This window comes from Gallinula chloropus (assembly GCF_964237585.1).
Source record: "Gallinula chloropus genome assembly, chromosome: 1".
NCBI lineage: Eukaryota > Metazoa > Chordata > Aves > Gruiformes > Rallidae > Gallinula > Gallinula chloropus.
This window is the reverse complement of record NC_140085.1, coordinates 2166258-2187333: the sequence shown is the minus strand read 5'-3', so window position 1 is coordinate 2187333 and position 21076 is coordinate 2166258. Positions and strand designations below refer to the sequence as shown.

At 45.7% G+C, this 21076-nt stretch overlaps 1 protein-coding gene across 1 annotated transcript in view; it reads left to right on the top strand.

Annotated features, from left to right (window-relative positions):
- Nucleotides 1-21076, top strand: part of EXOC4 (exocyst complex component 4) — a gene marked incomplete at its 5' end in the record, with an annotated part of 481981 nt that overhangs the window by 400325 nt on the left and 60580 nt on the right. Inside the window, one exon of the mRNA XM_084273112.1 lies at nucleotides 12685-12863. Within this exon, the coding sequence (XP_084129238.1) occupies nucleotides 12685-12863 (179 nt within the window). The remainder of the gene's footprint in view (nucleotides 1-12684; nucleotides 12864-21076) is intronic.

Sequence of the window (21076 nt, the reverse complement as noted above, 5' to 3'; positions counted from 1 at the left end):
TAAAGCCAGGCCCAGCTTTGCTGAACTGAGAACTTTTACACCTTGGCTGTATTCAGTTCTGTCGAGGGTATTGAGAAATTGTTAGGGAAATGAGCTGTTTTGGTGGTGTTTCTGGGCTTTGCTTATCAGTCATATTGTGGATTAGTAGATAAACCATCCTGAAGCTCTTTATCCTTCAAGAGAAAGGAGTAAGCAGATTCTTCTCACGGGCAGCAAAGTCAGAAGAAGACCATGTTCAGTAAAGAGGCTTCAATGGCAGCACCAGCTTGCTGCTTTCCTGCTCTTATTGCTCATTTCTACCTACTCACTTATTTAATCAAGGCCATTTGAATGATTATGCTTGTCAAAAGAATCAGGAAAGTGGCTAGGATTGGGGAGGGAAAGGAAGGGTTAGTTCTAAATCAGGCAGATCCTTGTCCTGGTTGATGGTGCTACTCTGATCACCCATGCAATGAAAACAGCAGAAGACCTGATGAAGGGGCGAACTGGTTGTACTGGGCAGGAATTCCCAGCACTGGCATTGTCACCAAAGCTGCCCTCAGTTTGAGCCATGACCTGGTGGTGTTTTTCCTCCATCCCAATCCCAGGAACTATGTCAGGAGAGTCACGTGAAAAATATTGGTACCTCCAGAGGGGATGCTTTCAGAGGCAACTTGCTGTGTCCAACCAGATTGTTTCTACCTTTTCTTTTCAGGCTAGGGAAAGCCTGTAAATAGGCAGCTTGCTTTTCCCTGCACACTGTAAATGGCTCAGTCTCTGAATCGTTGATGCATCCTGAAGAAACGGGTCCTCTTTGTCACTTCAGCAAGTCAAAAAGCTCATCTGCACATTCCCATCACTATTCATCACTTCCTTGATTGGCATTTGGCTATAAAACTGTAGGAGTAAGTGAAGCTGTTGAAAATTAAAGTCTAATTTGCCCAGATTGTCATTTTACTTATTCACTGAATGCAAGCACAATAACAGAAAGATGATGCAGTCTAGAGACAGCAACGACAAAGAGTATAAAATATGTCTAGTCACAGAAATGTTTGCTCATACTGCAGTGGGAATAATCAGCTTTGCCAGGGGTTTAAAAAATTCTTGGTGATAGTGGAAGAGGAAGGATGCAGAGCCCTTGAAGTCTTTGTACAGTCCCTGGGGTTTTTCAGATTCATGGATTCTGTCCTAGCCTCCATCTTTGCCTTTGTGTTTATCCTTTGTTTCTTGGCACAGAAAGGTGCTGGGATGCCCTCCTGGCTCTTACATTGATTTCTGAACCATCAGCGTGGGGCACAAGAATTTGTGTGGATGCAGTGATGGGTACTACTAGCTGAGCACAACCTACCAGTGTAAACTCCTGGCTGGGATAAATCTGATAGTCGAGCTCAGTCTGATGCTAGCAGTGCCAACACTTTGGTCCTGGTACACATTTTGTTCCAATATTTTCATTTTATCATCCATTAATTGAGGTATTTTGTGAAATGGCATCAGAGGAGTTCAAATGGAACACCTACTAGGTCATCTACCTTGATTTCCCTGGGAAAAGCTCCCATACTGGTGGGGTTTTTTAAGGCTAGACATTAGGACAAAGGTCTTTTCTCACTATCTGTTTGCACAGAGCATTGTGTGTTAAGCCTCAGCTCCTCAGTGCTGTGTGACTGCTACTTTAGCATTAATTTAAATGATAATAATTGGTCTGGGCCAGTTTTAGCCATTGATGGTAAGCGACATGGCTTATAAACTTCCTCTAGAATCTGTGCATGGTTGAATAGATCTCTCCTGAAAGCTTCAAAATAAAATTAATTGCTTGTCCAATTTTTTGTCATCTCCTTTCTATTTAAGCAGACTTTTTTCAGACTTTCTCCTAATACAAAGGAACATGATTTCTTCGCTGCTGTTGCCTCTTTCTCTTCCTCTTGGCTCTGCTGATGCAGTGGGAATAATCCTACCATAGCCATCACTGCCTGACAACTGCAAGGGAGCCAAAGGGATTTGGGTCCTGTAGATACTTTGGTTATTAGGGTCATGGCTGTGATGGGAGAGCCTTGGAGACTTTATTCCATTCTTACCCATCTAAGATATTTTAAACCTTGATGTACAGATACTCAAACCCCCTTCTCAGCTAGCAGGGACAGGACTAAAGATCCTTTCCTGGAAATGAAGGTTTAAGCTTGGAGAAACATGGGACCATGTTCTTTTGGGACATAAAACAAGGCTGACAGCACTGCTTGAACTACTCAGCAGCATCCCTGTATGAATGCTGTTAAATTAAATATGCCCTGAAAGTTTACTACCAGTTTTTTTGTACTGTGACAGGAAGAGAAATCAGTGTAGTTTTCTTTCCCTCCCCCTCCCCAGGTTTCCTGTAACTCATTTGTTTAATTAAAAAGAAGAATCCAAACGTGATGCCTTTGCAAAAAAAAAAATACAAGTACCTCATGCATATCTGTGTTGACAGTGATTGATTTTGTTGTCTTAACCCACCACTATCTCTTTCGCGAATAGATGTCAAAAGGCAGGGTAAGATACTAGCAGAATCTTCCCATTAATATTCTGGTGTGGTTGGCCAGACAAAGGGACCTGATTGAGCATATTATAGTAGCTCAGAACTTGGCAAGGGGGAGAAAGGAAAGGAAAGTCATGCCTCTATTCGTATAATTAGTTTTTAAAGCTCTGAAGGCTATTTGGCACCGGGGTGAGTGTGAAATATGCTGCCCTTATCGCTTTATAAAGGTTAGCCTTCAGTTCATTACTGAATCAGATCTGTTGGTGATAAAACCCATAGATGTATCATTTCCAGGTTTGCCTTTGACAAGGAAAAGGCGATGTAAAAAGAGCTTCGGATCTGGTCGCGCTCGAGTTAGAGCAGAAATTCTTGGGTTTGGGTGCAGCTCTGCAGCACAAGGGGTGGCAAGAGGCAAAGGTGCTCTGCACCCAAGGGAAACCACCTCTTCAGGGTGCTGAGGAAGGCGTGATGATAATGTCTTTGCTTGGAAACCTCATGTTGGTCTGAAGGACACGTCACTACGTGGATTATTCTGGATGCAGAGCTGAGATACCCAACCTGTGTTAGGAAGGGGGATGCTGATTTCCCTGACACCTTTTGACTCCAGCAACCTCCTGAACACTGAACTTGAGATCAGATTCTCAGGCTAAAGATAATGGAGCAATAAAAAAAACCCTCACTTCTCAGCATTTCCACATTCCACAGGACTTTTCACTGGTTTTGTTTTGGCTTCTAATTAGAATAACTCTGACTGCAGGGTGCTCCAGCTGCCTGCTGCTTCCTCCCCTGCATCCCCTGTTTGCTTGAGAATGTTCATCCTCTCTTGTTCAGCACCAAGAGCAGGGAGGGGGATAGTTGAGCAACATGGAAGGATAACTGTGCAACAGCAGATCCTTCACCAAATCATATCAAATGGCATTTGTCAGAACAGTTTGATATCCCTGCTGCTTGTTAGGATCTCTTCCTTCCCTGGTTCAGTTGATACTGATCCTGTGACTGTATTTCTGATGTAATACCCTACCTGCTTTGGGTATGCTTTGGAAGGGTGTCACTGTTGAACAAGACAAAAACAGCAGGTTAAGGAAGAGAGCAGGGATGAGCTAAAAAGGTGTCCCTCAGAAGGTGTGATGGGAGCAAGAAAGGTGCCCTCCGGGTTTGGATATCTATCAGGACTATGTTTGGGGAATCACTGACTTGCCTCAGCTCCCTTGGGGCATGCAGCACATCTCACCTGTGAGAATAGATCATCCATCCAACACAGCAAAGACACTGGTGTGCGTGTGCTCCAGAGGATGAAATCTCACCTCTCCTTTCCACAAAGCACAGCTGGTGGTGTGTGTGTATGCACATCTGTACTCCACATGAACATCTGTACTCCATATGCACATCTGCACTCCGTATGGAAAGCTTTGGTTTGCCTCAGGAATAAAATGCAGAGTTAAAGGAGGTAATGCATTTAGGGAAGAGCAACCCCAGGTGTTGGAAAGCAGCATAGGTGAGAGGAACCTGGGCTTCCTGAGGGACAGCAGGATGACGATGAGCCAGCAATGTGCCCTCCTGGCCAAGAAGGCCAATGGCATCCTGGGGAATGTCAGAAGGGGGGGTGGTTAGTAGGTCAATAGAGGTCCTTCTTCCCCCCCACTCTGCCCTGGTGAGACCACACCTGGAATATTGTGTCCAGTTCTGGGCCCCTCAGCTCAAGAAAGACACAGAACTCCTTGAAAGAGCCCAGTGCAGGACCACCAAGGTGATGAAGGGAGTGGATCCCCTTCCTTATGAGGAGAGGCTGAGGGAGCTGGGCCTCTTTAGCTTGGAGAAGAGGAGACTGAGGGGTGACCTTATTAATGTCTATAAATATATAAAAGATGATTATCAGGACGACAAAGCCAGGCTCTTCTCAGGAATGGCAGCGATAGGACAAGGGGCAATGGGTGCAAGCTGGTGCAGAAGAAGTTCTGTGTGAATATAAGGAGAAACTTCTTCCCCATGAGGGTGACAGAGCACTGGGACAGACTGCCCAAAGAGGCTGTGGAGTCTCCTTCTCTGGAAACATTCAAACCCCATCTGGATGCGTTCCCGTGTGATTTAGTCTGTGTGATCCTGCTCTGGCAGGGGGGTTGGACTAGATGGTCTTTAGAGGTCCCTTCTAACTCCTAATGTTCTGTGATTCTGTAATGGTCTGAGGCATGATTTTGTATCTTAGAAAGGCTCCTAGAAGCATTTCCTGGAAGGGGGTTGAGGGCAATAAACTCAGGAGGTGGGTGCAGAGCTCCCAGGACTGATAGGTACTGACAGATTCCAAAGGGATCTGTGTGCTGTAAACTTCCTGTTATGTAAATAAACAGTCTGTGCAAGCCAGGAAAGCCAAGTTTGCAGTGAGCTGGGACAGTTTGCATTGGACCATCAAGTCCTTCCCTTGGTGCAAAGGGAGAACCATGATGGCAAATGCATGGAGTTCAGGTCGTACCTTGGGAATAGAGTGGTCTTCCCTTCTTCCACCTCTCTGGGCAGCCAGAAAGCATTGGCCAAGGTGTTCATCAAAAGCTAAATCTCAGGTTGTTCCATTTGCTGCCTGGTGGGTGTTTTTGTAGTGTTGGGTTTGGAGCTTTCCCTTTTATTCTCTTTTGCTGTCATAGTGTTTCTCCTGACACATGGTCCTTTTCCAAAACCTTGATGTTTCAGGGAAGGCTCTTCCATTTCCTTACCTCTTAACATTCCCTCCTATTCTCAGTTGTAGCTTTTCTGCTTCCTTGTTTCTTTCTCTCTCAGGAATAAAAAAACATTTTTCAGGCACTATTTATTATACTCACAATAAATTTAAAGGGTGAAAGGATGATTTTGGAAGATTGGCAGCAGACCGTAGACCATTTCCCCCCTCTCCTAGGACTACGAATCTGAGTGTACCATAGGTGTGAGTCATTTCCATTTGATGATGGTCTGTTCCTTTATGTGAAATGGGTTTCTAGATCTTATTTGGATCCTCCAGCACAAATGTGCCTCATCATGAGCACGACTGATACTAAATCCTATTGCTGTCAGGAGGCTCATGTGGGAGGTGTAAAATTGAGTGAGCACCTGCATCATAGAATCACAGAATCATCAAGGTTGGAAAAGACTTTCAAGATCATCAAGTCCAACTTTCAGCCCTACACCACCATAACCACTAAACCATCTCCTGAAGTGCCCTGTCTACCCATTTTTTAAACACCCCCAGGGACTGTGACTCCACCTTTTCCCTGGGAGTTCCAATGCTTCACCACTCTTTCAGTGAAGAAATTTATCCTAATATCCAATCTGATCCTCACAGGCCACGTCTGTATCCATGAAGTTTCCTTCTGGCTTTGCTTTTCTTCAGAAGGCAAATAAATTTCTGGAGGATTTGGGCTGGATTTGGAATTTTTTTTGAAGATTACATATATTTCGAACCTGAATCCCAGCTTCAAATTCATTAATCCAACGAACTGCATTGTCTGAAATGAGTGCAGCAATGCTCAGCTCTTCCAATGTACTTTTCTGGGGTAATGTGTGTGCCCCTAAACTGTGTAGCAAGGATGAAGGGGAGAATGGCAGAGCTTCTCCACAAAGATTTAATCACAGCTCCTGCTTTAACGAGATTGTATATCGCTGATCACATCTTTAGGGCTACACTGTATATTCCAAGACACTTCCTTGTCTGCTGTGATAAATTGTATAATATGAACTTAACAGGACCAGAATATTCAAATAAATTGAAGTGAGAAGACGGCGTGTGATGTTACAGCTTAAACCTGTCAATTAGTGATGTCTGCTTTTTGACAGTGTTGTGACCTCCCAGCAGAGATTTGGAGCTGCAAGAAGTGATGGTGCCGATCGCACCGGTCCCTAACAGAGATGCAAAACTCATTGTTGAGGGGTGGGGTTTTTTTGCAAATCCCCATGAACCTTAAATCCAGGTTGTTTTTAGGATGGGCTAGATCTTCAGTCCTTTAAAGCTGAATACCTCAGGTTGGCGGGGTGAATTTATATCCACTGAGGATCCTTTGCAGCAGCTTTTCATCAGGACTTTGGCGCTGTTTGGATGTGCTGAATTTTTAAAAATCCCTTCAGGTGCTGAAGCTTTGAAATAAGTGAAACAGTGTCTTCTGCAGCAACATGCCTGGGCTGGGTTTTATTGTTCTCACAGCAGCAAATCATTTTAGAGGGCTTCCCCTTTGCAGACAAAACCCACATGGGTTATTTGGTTTTGGAGCTTGCACGATCTCCTTACGACTGTTGAACAAATTCTGGAGCAAGAGGAAGCAACAAACCACCTTTCCTCCCTTTCTTTATAAATAAGAACATTATGGGAGTTTCTTTGAGTTAATCAAGGGGAAATCTGTCTGCCTGGGTAGTTGCTTTATACAGTTTTTAAGCACGGTCTCCAGACAGACTCTATGGCTCGAGTGCAGGAATAGAAAACAAATGGGTTATAGAAATTTCTCTGACATAACTACACAGAAAAATCTCCTGATCCAAAAAGAAACTGCAAAGGTACAATGAAACCAAAGCAAAAACCATCGTTATAGTCTTCCTATTATAATGCATATCATGTTTTGAGGCTGTATATATAACGTACTACAGGTATTTTAAGTGCTTTTTGCTAGGTAACATACTGAGTTGTTCTATGGCAGGTTTTTTACCCATTAATTGTTTTCACTAACATTCCACAGAATCACAAGGTTGGAAAAGACCCTTAAGATCCTCAAGTCCAACCATGGATGTTCAGTTTAATGTGGGCTTGGTACAGCACCGTGATGAAGCCATAATCCTTGTTTTTCCAGCTCTTCCTACAGTCTTTGTCCTGTTTACTCTTTAATAGATGTTTTTAGGGTATTTCCTCTACAGCCACAGCTGTACCCGTTGTTCTTAGCTATGCTTGAAATTCCTGTTGTGGCTTCTCCTCTGCATGCCGTGATGCTCAGCGGAAAGCTTCCCTCTGAGGTCTGTGGTGGAGAGGGTGTAAGAAAGGACAGGAGGACCTCATTGGGCCAGTGGTGTTTCTGGGGGGAGGTTCCCAAGGAGTTTGCTTGGTGTTTCCCCTCCTTTTACAGCTCCACACACCCTTCCAGCGAGCTTTTTCTTTGGTGTTGTTTGCCAAAGGGATAATTGACGCTAATTTCTTGGCAGAGAAAAGAGAGAGGAGCAGTAAGTGAATGTAGAGCTGCTGCCAAGGGTACATCAGGGACCTCCTTCCTCATTCCACTGTATTGATGTGGACACTTGGCTGGTTTTCAGCCCTGCTCTGGCACGGTCAGAGTGCCTTAATTGTAGCATGGGTCATCTTGATTTATCACACATGCTCTTCCCTGGCCTTTCTTCCCTTGTGTTTGAGTTTCCCATCCTCTCATGTATGCACTGAAATACAGATGAGGGGAAACCTCGTATATCGTCATCAGTGCCTCTGTTTCCAGGCAGTTCAGCTCAATAGGTTGTTTAATTAAACAGCTCATCCTTTAAAAACATCATTGTTACTCTTGGTTGCTGGAGGAGAGGAGAAGGAAGCCAGTCAGCCTGTAAAAGATTTCTTGGGGGAATGGGTACACCAGCCTCTCCCCATCTCTGCTGGTACCGTGCCAGGGATGTGCCATGCATCCTATACAGTATCCATAAGAACAGGGTGGATTTAAAAAAAAAAAATCAATAAATGCAGAAATTAAGATGGTTTAACAAAGAAGAACAAAATGAGGTGCTCAGGTAATCCAGGGATTAAGCTAGTGCAGCTGTCCTGCTCTGACAAAGCAGAGATTTAAGAGTGAACCCTATTACAGAATTACAAGGTTGGAAAAGACCTTCAAGATCATCAAGTCCAACCATCCCTGTCCTATGCTGAACCAGATCCCTGAGCACCTCATCTACCTGTCTGTTAAACACATCCAGGGGCGGTGACTCAGCCCCCTCCCTGGGCAGCCTGTGCCACAGCCCCACAACTCTGCCAGGGAAGAACTTTTCCCTCACATTTGAGCTGACCCTGCCCTGGGGCAGCTTGATCCCATTGCCCCTTGTCCCATCTCCTGTCACCTGGTTGAAAAAAACCATCTCCCACCTCTCTACACCCTCCTGTCAGGTCAGTGTAGGCAGTGATAAGGTCTCCCCTCAGCCTCCTCTTCAAGGCTATGGCACACTGCTATTGAACTGTGCACAAATCCCACGGGAATTGGCAATAAAGGGCGGGCAGTGAAGCAGTGGGGCACCAGCATCGGATACTGGCATAAGGAAGAGGATCTACCACAAAAAAACAGCTGGATAGTGAAGCAAGGCACTTGAATTCACTTTATTTGTGGTGTAGGTGATATGCAACATTAATCTCCATCTTGAGCATGGGTAGGTGCTCAGCTGAATTAATTGCAGGAGAGTGGAGCATCATGTTTTGTTACAGTTCTGTAAAACACTGTTACAAACCACTTGGTAATGAGGTTTTCTTGCTTGCTAAAATATATCATCTTCAGAGCTTTGGGTGCTGTCCAAAGCAGGATCTTTTCCTGGAAAAGTCCAAAGCAAACTTTGTGGTTGAGGTAGGAGGGGATTTGAATTTTCAAAACTGTGGTAATTCAAAACAAAGGGACCCACTGAACCATCAGAAACTCATAAATTAAATGCAGAAGGTTGCTGCTGATCTCTGTGCTAGCTGTGTCTTAGATACAGATACAAACATTCCCAGTATCACCTCAGATTCCATATGGGAATCCAAGGTCTGAAGATGCTATTTTAATGCAGGTATTCCAAGGAGCGGAGTTAAGGTTGGTTATTCAGTTGTTTAGCTTTTTTATATCCTTCCTGTTAAGTGTTTAGCCTTGCAAATGTAATAAAGACAAAGCAAGGCTTGTAGGGAACAGTCTCTCAAGCAGGCAGCCAGAACAGCAGCAAAAATTTGCTTCAGGGAGATGAGCTAACAGCTCATTCACATTGAAATTAGGGGAACCCACCAAAACTCTTTAAAGTTGTCTTCTAAAAGGGAGTTGTTTGGTGAAGGTTGTCTGTATTATGTTGTTTTGTTTGATTGGCGGAGTGAACCAGAGTTTCTGCAGTCAAAGATACAGAATCACAGAGCTGTAGGGGTTAAAAGGGACCTCCAGAGATCATTGGGTCCAACCCCCCTGCCAAAGCAGGGTCCCTAGGACAGGTCACACAGGTCGGTGTCCAGATGGGGCTGGAATCTCTCCAGAGAAGGAGACTCCACACCCCCTGGGCAGCCTGTCCCAGGGCTCCCTCATGGGAAGAAGTTCTTCCCCAGATTGGGGGGGAACTCCCTGTGCTCCAACTTGCAGCCCATTGCCCCTTGTCCTGTCCCTACAGACACTGAGAAGAGGCTGCCCATGTCCCCCTGTGTCCCACCCTTCAGCTCTTGAGAACCATTGATCAGATCCCCTCTCAGGCTTCTTTTCTCCAGGCTGAACAGCCCCAGCTCCCTCAGCCTTTCCTCCCAGGGGAGATGCTCCAGGCCTTTCATCATCTCTGTCCCTCCTCTGGACTCTCTCCAGGAGATCCCTGGCTTTTTTATCCCAGGGAGCCCAGAACTGGACACAACACTCCAGGTGGGGCCTGAGCAGGGCAGAGCAGAGGGGGAGGATCCCCTCCTCTGACCTGCTGGCCACACTCCTTTTGATGCCCCTCAGGATCCCGTTGTCTCTCTCAGCCTCCAGGGCACACTGCTGGCTCATGGCCACCCTGTCACCCACCAGGACCCCCAGGTCCTTCTCCTCAGAGCTCCTCTCCAACAGGTATTCAAGACAGACAATAAATATATTCACTGCACTTCTGCTACAAACTTCTGTTGTTTTAGAGCAAGTGGTGGAATTACATTGACCCTCACAACATTTTTGAGTATAGCTTCCCATAGGAGACCTTATTTGTATTCCTTCCAGGAGAAAAAATAGGAAATACACCATGCTCATGCTTTGTATTTTATAGATTTTTCCCAGCCTGACGAAAAGCACTGGATTATTCATGCACAGGATATCCATCCAAAGTGGTGCCAAAACCATTTCTCTTCACATGTGGGAAGGCAGAAGAGTTTTCCCTGCAATAAAACCGGTTGTGGGCAGCATGGTTGTAGTGACTCCTCATGTAACAGCTCTCAAATTCTGTTTCCCCAAAAATACTGCTTTTCCTGTGGCATTTTCTTATTGGAAAGCCATGTTAATGAAGGTAGAAATTCACCAAATGTTTCATTTCTTGCTTTTCTGAGTGATTGATGCAGTTGTTAGCAGGATTTGATAGTCTAAGTCAACAGGAGTGGTTGGGTTGGAGAGGAAAGAGCTCTGCTCCACAGGAATAGCTGAGGATAGCTGAGTGTTTGTAGGTGGGTGGAGCTAAGTGAGGTGTTTCATGCTTGCTGTAGAAGTGTATCATGTGTTTTACTTGAAAGCTTGATAGTTCTTTATAGAAAAAAATAAATAAATGGTCTAGCCTGGCTAGGACTTGTTCATCTCATCACTGTTATGGTCACCTTCACACATCCATGTGGACTTTGGATGAGTTGCTCATCTGTCCTCACTCCCCCAGAGCTTTGTAGCCTCCTGTGACTATCTAAGAAATGCCCAGTCAGGAGGGTTTGTTAAGGGCTTTCCTGAAGTTCAGAAAGGATTTCATACATTTCCAATAGCCAGAGCAGATTACCATTAACCCCATCCTCTGGAGAGGAAGAAAAGCTGAATTTCCACTGCCATAGTCCATCAGAATTGGAGATGTTCCTGTGTCTCAGTCCTCAGACACAGTGTAGAAGATAAGGATCCCTCCCAAACTATAGCATGCAGGATACAGCCTAAGGCAGCATATTTTTTATTGTCAACCAGAAGAAAATCCTCTAAGAGAATTTTTTTTTTAATGAAAACTATTTTAAGGGGTTTTTTTCCTTTAATGAATTCAATTGAGCAATTTAAAACCATTTCAGGGTTGTTCTTCTCTATTTTTTTATTATTTTTTCTCAAGTGACAGTGAAATCCCACAAATCTAGGGAGACGCTGGCAATAAAACTGCTTAGATGGTATATAAAATGCCACTGATGGGATTATTTTGCTGCAGCTCGTTGCAGCTATTATGCTCAGCAGCATGATTCCTTATTGTAAGTTCATAAAAAGAGCTAATGACAGGAAGTGGAGATTTGCAAAGTTGAATGAAAGTGGAATGCAAATTCACAACGAAAAAGAGCAACTAATGATGGGAAGAGTGTACTGAGGACCGTGGTAAATGTGTCTTCACTTAAAAGAGACTTTCAATGAAATGCACTTGGCTTCAGCCAGGAGCTATTGTAATTAGCTGTAGGAAACGTGTCCTGATTTTCTTCATCCTAATGGCACATAAAACACCACGCTGGAGGAGAGCTCCTTTACCTGCAAAAGTGCTGAGAGCATTAGCCATGCAGATACTTGTGGGACATAACCAAACAAGCTGCTCGTGGAGACAAGTATTGGGAAAGCTAAATCTTGCTGAGACCAAAGGGATGAAGTTTAACAAGGCCGAGTGTAGAGTGCTGCAGATGGGACGTAACAACCCAGTGCAGTGATACAGGCTGGGGAGAGACTGGCTGGAGAGCTGTCAGGCAAAGAAGGACCTGGGGGTGTTGGGTGACTGCAGGATAAATATGAACCAGCAGTGTGCACAGGTGTCCAGGAAAGCCAATGGCAATCCCTCATTGCAGCCTTCCAGTACCTGAAGGGAGCTTTTAGGCAGGAGGGGATTCAATTTTTTAAAAGAGCAGATAATGGCAGGACAAGGGGGAATGGACTAAAGCTAAAGGAGGGAAGGGTTAGATTAGATATTAGGGGCAAGTTTTTTACAGAAAGAGTGGTGAGGGGCTGGAACAGGCTGCCCAGAGAGGTAGTGGATTCCCCATCCCTGGGGGTGTTCAAGGCCAGGTTGGCTGGGGCCCTGGGCAACCTTGTGTAGCTCCAGGCCTGGAGGTTGGTGTCCCTGCCTGTGGCATGGGGGTTGGAGCTCTGTGATCCTTGGGGTCCCTTCCAACCCAGACCATTATTCTATGATTCTATCCTGGCTTGTGTCAGACCCAGTGTGGCCAGTAGGTCTGGGGTGACTTTAAAAACTCCACTAGCCAACGTTCTTGAGATGCCACCCTGGAACATTTCTACACTGGCTGGTTTGACCTTCGCTGTGGTGTAACTGGTGTCTCCCCCTTGCTGTCCCACGCTGTATCCTAAGGGTGCCTTTGCTTTGCCTTTCAGGGCTGCTTTCGGCAAAGAGTCAGAAGTTCTCATTGGCAACCTGGGAGATAAACTCATCCCTCAACAGGAGATCCTGCGGGACGTCAGTGACCTGAAGGCCTTGGCCAACATGCACGAGAGCCTGGAGTGGTTAGCAGGTCGCACCAAGGCAGCCTTCTCCAACCTCTCAGCAGCCCAGAGTAAGTATTTCCCATAGGAGAACCTTTGTCTCAGAAATGGAAACCAGCATAAATATGCAATTTTAGCAGGAGCAGGCATCTTTTGTTCTTGATTTCAAAGTGGGTTTGTGTCAGAGGGAAGCAGAAAGCAAAGCAGCTTCAGACCTTTCTTCCTAGTGAATGCTGTGGTGTGACACCTGCTCAGACTGTGGTGGGAACCACGTGAGGGTGCCAGGAGCATCGCTTCTAGCGTGAACTCTGAAGGGTCTGCAATGCTTGAGCTTTCCTGCTGTCCCTGCTAATGACATTGCACAAGATCAGGTTATCAGTGCTGAGACAGGTTTCATTTTCTTTTGAGTCATCACTGAATATTAAAAAAACGTATCTGTATTATAAATTCAGCAGAGAAATGGAACAGCTTTTAATGAGGAATACCCTAACTTGCGTGTCACTGGGGCACTGATGCTCAGCCAGCAAAGGTAGAAGCAACCTTTGGTGAACCTAGATGCCAAGAGAGCAGAAACAGGGGAGCCTGGAGACCCTGCTTCTGCTCCTGGCTGTCAAGGATTGCCCGCTCTACCTTTGTGAGATCGTTTCATTTCTCTGTGCTTCAGCTTTCACTCCTGCCCCTGGGGAATAGAGGGGGTTTTTTTCTGTCTGTGAAGTGCTGGAGATGTGATGAGGGTTGCTTCTCTTATCGCTCTCATTGGCTCTGTCTGGCCTGGAGTCACATTGAAAGGAGGGTTGTGGCTGTGCCCCAGAAGTAGAGCTCAACATAAACAGACCTCAGCTCTGCTGCTTTCCACTGGCACCTTTCCAACGTTATTAACTCACCAGGAGTCACCTATAGTTCAGCTGACATGAGGTTGAGCTTTTCCTAGGACCAGAGCTCACCTGCCTACCAAGACATTCTCTGTAGCTATCCTGTGTTGCAAGTTGACCCTGGAGAGGTGGTCATGGATTTGTTAGAGCGTTTCATATTGCTCTTAGATCCCTGTAGTAAAATACTGAGTGTTTTACAAATAGTGAGCATCCTCTGTTGTCTGGGGATTGTATTAAATGCAGCTGCCCTGGGCATGGAAGGAGGCATCTGTACTGGAGATGAGGAGCAGAGGAGAAGAAAAGCATGGCATAAAAAAATCCACACAGCTTGGTGGGATCCCAGGATGCATGGTGTTGAGGGTTTTGGTTGTTTGTCATGCTGATAGGTAGTAGAGTCCTGGGGGAAGGTACTCACAGAGGAGCAGGACTGTGGGCAGCCAGCTCCAGGGTTGGAGCTCTATGATCCTTGGGGTCCCTTCCAACCCAGACCATTCTATGATTCTATGATTCTATGATCTTCTGAACTGTCATGGGAATCTGGCGTTGAAAATCACCTCAGCCTTATCTTCTGGGAAGTGATGGGGGAAACCCACTGGTGCTAAATAAAGCCATAGTGTTCTATCTCCATTAAAATAATTGTCCCTCAGCAGCAGAGCATCTCTGCTGACTGACAGTCCTTCCTGTGGCTTACATCTCTAGAGAAGGACCCTTTAAACTCTTTACTCCAACCATCCGCAATCAATTTGGTGGGATCCAGAAGGATAATTAAGACAAAAGAGGTGATCCTCCCTCTCTACTCTGCCCTGGTCAAGCCCCACTTGGAGTGTTGTGTCCAGTTCCGGGCTCCCTGGTATAAAAAAAGACAGTGATCTCCTGGAGAGAGTCCAGAGGAGACTATGGGGAAAAGTCTCCCCTATGAGGAAAGGCTGAGTGAGCTGGGGCTGTTCAGCCTGGAGAAAAGAAGCCTGAGAGGGGATCTGATCACTGGTTCTCAAGAGCTGAAGGGTGGGACCCAGGGGGCCATGGGCAGCCTCTGCTCAGTGTCTGTGGGGACAGGACAAGGGGTGATGGCCTCAGGTTGGAGCACAGGGAGTTCCCCCCCCAATCTATGGAAGAACTTCCCAGTGAGGGTGAGAGAGCCCTGGGACAGGCTGCCCAGGGAGTGTGGAGTCTCCTTCTCTGGAGATATTCCAGCCCCATCTGGACACCGACCTGTGTGACCTGCCCTAGGGACCCTGCTTTGGCAGGGGGGTGGACTTGATCTCTTGAAGTCCCTTCCAACCCCTACGACTCTGTGATTCTGTGACTATAGAATCAGCTAGCAGTCAAAGACCCAAAATACTACAGATAGTTTTAATATTCCTGTAACCATACCTTGAGTTCTCAATACCTGTGTGACAAAAAGACTCTGTGCTCTCACAAGGTGTAACTTCAGAAGTACATTTAAAAAAAAAAAAACACAACAAAACCCTATGGAAAATGCTGTCAAAATTCAGTAGCCAAATATTTATTTCTAGAACTTCGGTTACTGGGAGAGTTCTTGGAGCTGAGGGGTTGTGCTCTGACAGTCAAAGTTGTTAAAAATAAAACCCATCCTTTCTAATTTCAGCTCTAGGTGAAACTTGAGTTTTTAATAAATCAATATTTCCCCAACATAAAAGGGCACGAGCGTGACTTTCTGGCTTCTGAGAGGACGTTACATGCAGCAGTGAATAAACATCAAAGTAGGAAGTGTAATATTTCACTTGGCAGCGTCCTCCTGACAATAAAAATTCATCTTCCTTTGTAATAACTTTATACTGATGCACTAAAATGTCTGTACACAAATGCCAGGAATATCTGAAACAAGAGGAAGAACGAGCAGTGTTAGGAAATGATAGAGGCTGTTGACCTCCTGGTTATAAATGAAACCTGGTGGAGTAGAGCTCATAAATGGAACATCAATAGACCTGACTGCAATCTATATGGGAGAAGTAAAAAGTGATGCCGTGGGGCAGAGGTGGTGGTGTAAGTCAGATGTATTTACTAATCCAGCAAGCTACGGTGATATACAGGGGAGTGCAAGTCTTTTGGGGAAGAATACAAAGAATAAGCAGCAGAGGAAAGATGAGATGAGATGTCTCTCTCCATCCCACGTGGGGAGGAGGGGAAGAGCGATGCAAATGTGCTCAGACTGAGCTGGGAGGAGGAAAAAATTAAAGCTACCTATTGTTTCAAAGGTTCATACAATGTTAATGCTGTAACTCTCAACTGTCATATGAGTTAGTCTGTTCTTTTCTGTCGTGGTTTGATCATCTGAATTTCTGAGCATCTCATTGCTGGAAGCCCCAGCATGTTTATGAGCATCAGGGGGAGGGAGGAAAGGAGGGAAACAACTGACCAGAAGAAAAGCAAAACAAAGGGGGGTTTTTGACACATGCTGAAGGTCACCAAAATCAGGCTGAGCTTATCATAAGGGGAGCCAGCTTTGTCATTCATCATCAGTAACTTTGACTTTAAGATGTGCCCACCTCATACCCAAATACTCAACACAACTGGACTCAACTGTTTATCATAATACAGTGGCTGTCACCCAGCTCTCTTCTTTGGTAGCTACTTTGGGCAGATCTCCATCTTCTGTTTATTTTTCTCCTCAGACTAGATGCTACACTGAAGTATCTAGAGCCGTAACCTCATTAACTGGTAGCAGTGGTGGGGTTTTATCTTCCATGCCTACCACATGTTGGGCCAATGCATGATGAGAACACACATCCAGAATTTTCTGTCCCAGCAATTTGAGATTAAAACTTAGTCCCATTCAGGGCATCATCAAAGTTTATGAGGTTTATGAAGTTTAACATGGCCAAGTGTAGAGAGTTGTACGTTGGTCATAACAACCCCCAGCAGTGCTACAGGCTTGGGGAGACTGGCTGGGGAGCTGTCAGGCAGAGAAGGACCTGGGGGTGTTGGTTGACTGCAGGATGAATATGAGCCAGCAGTGTGTCCAGGTGGCCAGGAAGGCCAGTGGCACTGGTGAGGCTGCACCTCAAGTGCTGGGTCCAGTTCTGGGCTCCTCAGTATCAGAAGGACATGGAGGTCCTGGAGTGAGTGCAGAGAAGGGCAACCAGGCTGGGGAAGGGGCTGGAGGGCAAATCCTCTGAGGAGCAGCTGAGGGAGCTGGGGGTGTTGAGCCTGGAGAAGAGGAGGCTGAGGGGAGCCCTTCTCCCCCCCTCCCCTGCCCTGCCAGGAGGGTGCAGAGGTGGGCGATGGTCTCTCCAGCCAAGGGACAGGAGATGGGACAAGGGGAAATGGCAAGAAGCTGCCCCAGGGCAGGTTTTACATTAGATAATAGCAAAAATTTTTTACTGAAAGAGTTGTCAGGGCCTGGAACGGGCTGCTCAGGGAGGGGGTTGAGTCACCATCCCTAGATGTGTTCAAAAAAAGGGTGAATAAGGTACTTAGTGATATGATTTGACTTAGGAGAGGAATGGTTGGACTTGATGATCTTCCAAGGTCCTTTCCAACCTTGAGAAAGCACTCAGTGAATGCCTGGCACCAGAATTTCTTTGTGCAATACCAAAATTACTGTCATCTCCAACATGAAGACCATGGCACGGTGGTGGCGTCCCCATACTCTGTCCTTGTAGAAAGTCAGTAAGGATTCCAGCAAACCTTCCTTGACTGCAAATCGTGAAGTTGGGCAGGTATGGGCATGTTCTGGGAAATCCCAGAACGGGAGTACATGCTGGTGGCTTTTTTTGGTTAGCCTGTCAAAAGGCCCCTTCCTAGAGATAAAAATTCAATAAACTTTTTCTGTGGATGTGCCACAATTATCACTCATTTAAAAACAGTCTTGCTAATAGAGTGTTTTATCATTGTGGGCAGTCTCTGCATTCTTCATTATTTGGTGTTTGCTAAGCTGATGGCTCTTCCATAGCTTTTCCCTTATCTGCACTCCTTCAGAATTGGATTTTTATATTTTCTGAACCAGTCAGATATGACAAAGTCATTTTCTTTTGCTCTTGTCTTTTGAGCGAATACAAACTTCTTTTTAACAATAACCATTTAAGGATTAAAGTTGCTGGAAGAAGATTAATTAACTGAGGAAGTCGAGTCAATTTTAAGCACGTTATATATGAAAATGGCAGTAGGGTTTCCTCTCCTCTTCCTCTCCTGCTTCTCTGCCTTGTCATGTGCAGATATACACTCATCCTTGTCCTGAGCTTCAGCATTCTGAAGCCCTCTGAATATTTTACAAGAAGGAATTATAATGCACAATGAAGGTGCTGGGATAATCTTTACATTTTTAAGATGGTTGCATGCTGTGTGTAGGTGGGAAGATGAAAGATTAGCCATTAGCTTACCAGTTCACAACTACCCTTTTAAATTCAGCTACCCATTGGCATCTTGTGACTTAGGCTGGTTGTAATCAGCAGTTAACAACAGACTGGCTTGAACACTGAGTTTGAAATGACTTTCTCATGGAGCTCATGTAAAATAGGATTCTCTTTCTCTTCTAGATGGCTTATTGGAAGTAAAGATTTGCATGTGTCCACATAAGTTTATAGATTGTAGAATCATAGAATTTTCTTGGTTGGAAGAGAACCTTTAGATCATCAAGTTCAACCACCACCCTAACCTGCTATCCACTACTAAACCATGTCCTCAGCACCACATCTAACCATCTTTCAAATACCTCCAGAGATGATGGAGACTCCACCACTTCCCTGGGCAGCCCTTTCCAATGCCTAACAGCTCCCTCTGGGAAGAAATTTCTCCTAACACCCAATCTAAACCTCCCCTGCCATAACTTGACTCCATTTCCCTTTGTCCTAATGCTTGTCACTAGGGAGAAAAGGTCAGCCCCCACCTCTCCACACCCTCCTTCCATGGTGTAGAGAGCAATTAGATGTCCCTTCAACCTCCTCTTCTCCAGACTAAACCACTCCAGTTCCCTCAGCTGCTCCTCATGACATTTATTCTTCAGTCCCCTCACCAGCCTTGCACCCTTCTCCAGACACACTCCAGCACCTCAAGGTCTTTTGTGTAGTGAAGGGCCCAAATCTCAACACAGGACTCAAGGTGGGGCCTCACCAGCACTGAGTACAGGAAGAGAATGACTTCCCAAGTCCTACTGACCACACTGTTCTTAAGTAGCTACTATTGTAGATACTCAGTTGATACTCTTGCCTCCACCCAAAGGTTTGCTCACTGTAGCATGTTCTCTTTCTCTGTGTGCTTTCTCATCTTTAATGAAGAGTGTTTTTAATACCATTTTAGTACCTTAAGAGTTTGATCTAGAAAAACAGGACTCACAGTAGTCTCAAGAAAGACTTCTCCTCTCCAGTCATTAACTTCTCCACAAAATTCTCTTTAGAAGGAGATCCTGAGGCTTATTATCTGATCCAAGTAGGGAGGTGTATCAAGGAGCCCCACAAGTGTTGGGTCAGGAGTGTATTGAAATCAAGGCAGAAATGGATACTGGGAGATGTTTGTTGGCTTTTTGTAGCACCCCAGGTCCTGGATTCATGCAATTTGGTGACCATCTTACTGTATCTGAAAACCACACTGATACATGCATGCCTGCCCTTTGTCTTGGAGAAAAGCTTCCAAAGCATGAAGGACTCCAAACATACTGTTTTTAAAACCAGACCTAAACCAGTAATTTCTTTGACAGTTGTGAAAGCTCTCAATTTTTCAATACTAGCTCCTCCCTGTCTCCTAGCATCCCATGGAAGTTGGCACTGGAGCAAAGATTCCTTAAAAAGCAGCGATTCCATGTCTTTGACACCAGTCTGGCTTTAAGTAGATATTGGGCCAACCTTGTATCTTCAGTGGCAGAAAGTAGAAGGTGAACTCTCAATAACTGAGGAAAAATGAGTAGTAATTTAGAATTAACCTCTGCAGCTCATCCCTGCCTATCTAATAAAGGAGATGCATGGGAGACTTCACCCAAGGTCTCACTCCACTGCTGGAACTGCCATGCCCTTGAGGACATCTTAACCCTGTTGTTGTAAGTAAGCTCTACCTGCAGCAAAACAAATGGGATGAGGCTGTTCCTCCACAACGTGCTTGTCACTCTACTGACATGAAGTGCAGTTGCTTCCTGGTAGAGCTGGGTCTCTGCATTAGCCACAGAGCTAATTACTGTGTTTGCTTAAGCCATCTGCATGCAGGTTTAATGAGAAATGTGTAAGCACCACAGGCTCCCTTTCCAAAGGGGAGGGTTGAACAGACCGTTGGGAAGACATGGCCTTGCAACTCTCCTCTCCCTTCTTTCACAAGACTTTTTCAAAGGGATGGAGAGACCCAGCTCCAGCCAGGATGCTGCCTGTCCCTTCCAACCATGGCCTTCCTGCCCCCACCTTCAGTCCTGCCATGATAGCCATGACAGGAGGGTGTTTAAGTGGTGTCAATATGTCAAGGTGATGCAGATGCCAATATGCAGATTAGGAGATAAATCCCTCTTGTTCTTCCTGAGGAAGTCCTTTCCCATTTGATTCTTATCTCTTTTTCTCTTCTTTTTTTTCCTTTCTCCCATCTGAGGAATTGAATTTGCACCTTGGGACCTACAAAAAGCTACCATGGAGTTTGTCACTGTCTCAAGCTTTATCCAGGAATGCAACAGCTTTCCTGTAGCGCCCTCAATTCCCACTGCTGTGTTGCACTGTAATCCCATGGTTTCCCAAATTAAAGGCTTTTAATCTCATGTGGGGATGTGAACCAGTTGGATTGTATTCCAGACACGCTGAGAAATAATAGCACAAAGAGGACACCAGCGATGAAGCTTAGGAGTTGTCAGCATCACCTATTTATGTTGCAAAAAGGGCATGGCTCTTCACCAGCAGCTGGATCTGGTTAGGAGTACTGTCAGGGTGCAGTTTGGTTGGGTAGTGTGTTTCTGAAGTGTTACAAAAGGAGGAAGATGTATAAGGGCGTTGCAGGGTGTTGAAGGCCGAAGTTTGGTCCTTCTGCTGTATCTAAAAGGGCATTTAGCATCTCTCTACTCATCTCTCTCTACTCTGCCCCCGTGAGGTCTCAGCTGGGGTACTGTTGGAGAGGGTTCAGAGGAGCCATGAAGATGATTAGAGGGCTGGAGCACTTCCCCAGTGAAGAGAAGCTTAGGTAACTGGGCTTGTTCAGCCTGGAAAAGAGAAGGCTGTGGGGGGACCTCATTGCACCTTCCAGTCCCTGAAGGGAGCAGAGGAACAGGAGGGGAATGGGCTTCTTAAAGGGCAGAGACTGGCAGGACAAGGGGGCTGGAGTGAAGCTGGAGGAGGGAAGGGGGAGATGAGATATCAGGGGAAGTTCTTTGCAGAGAGAGTGGTGAGGGGCTGGAAGGGGCTGCCCAGAGAGGGGATGGATGCCCCATCCCTGGGGGTGTTCAAGGCCAGGTTGGCTGGGGCCCTGGGCAACCTTGTGTAGCTCCAGGC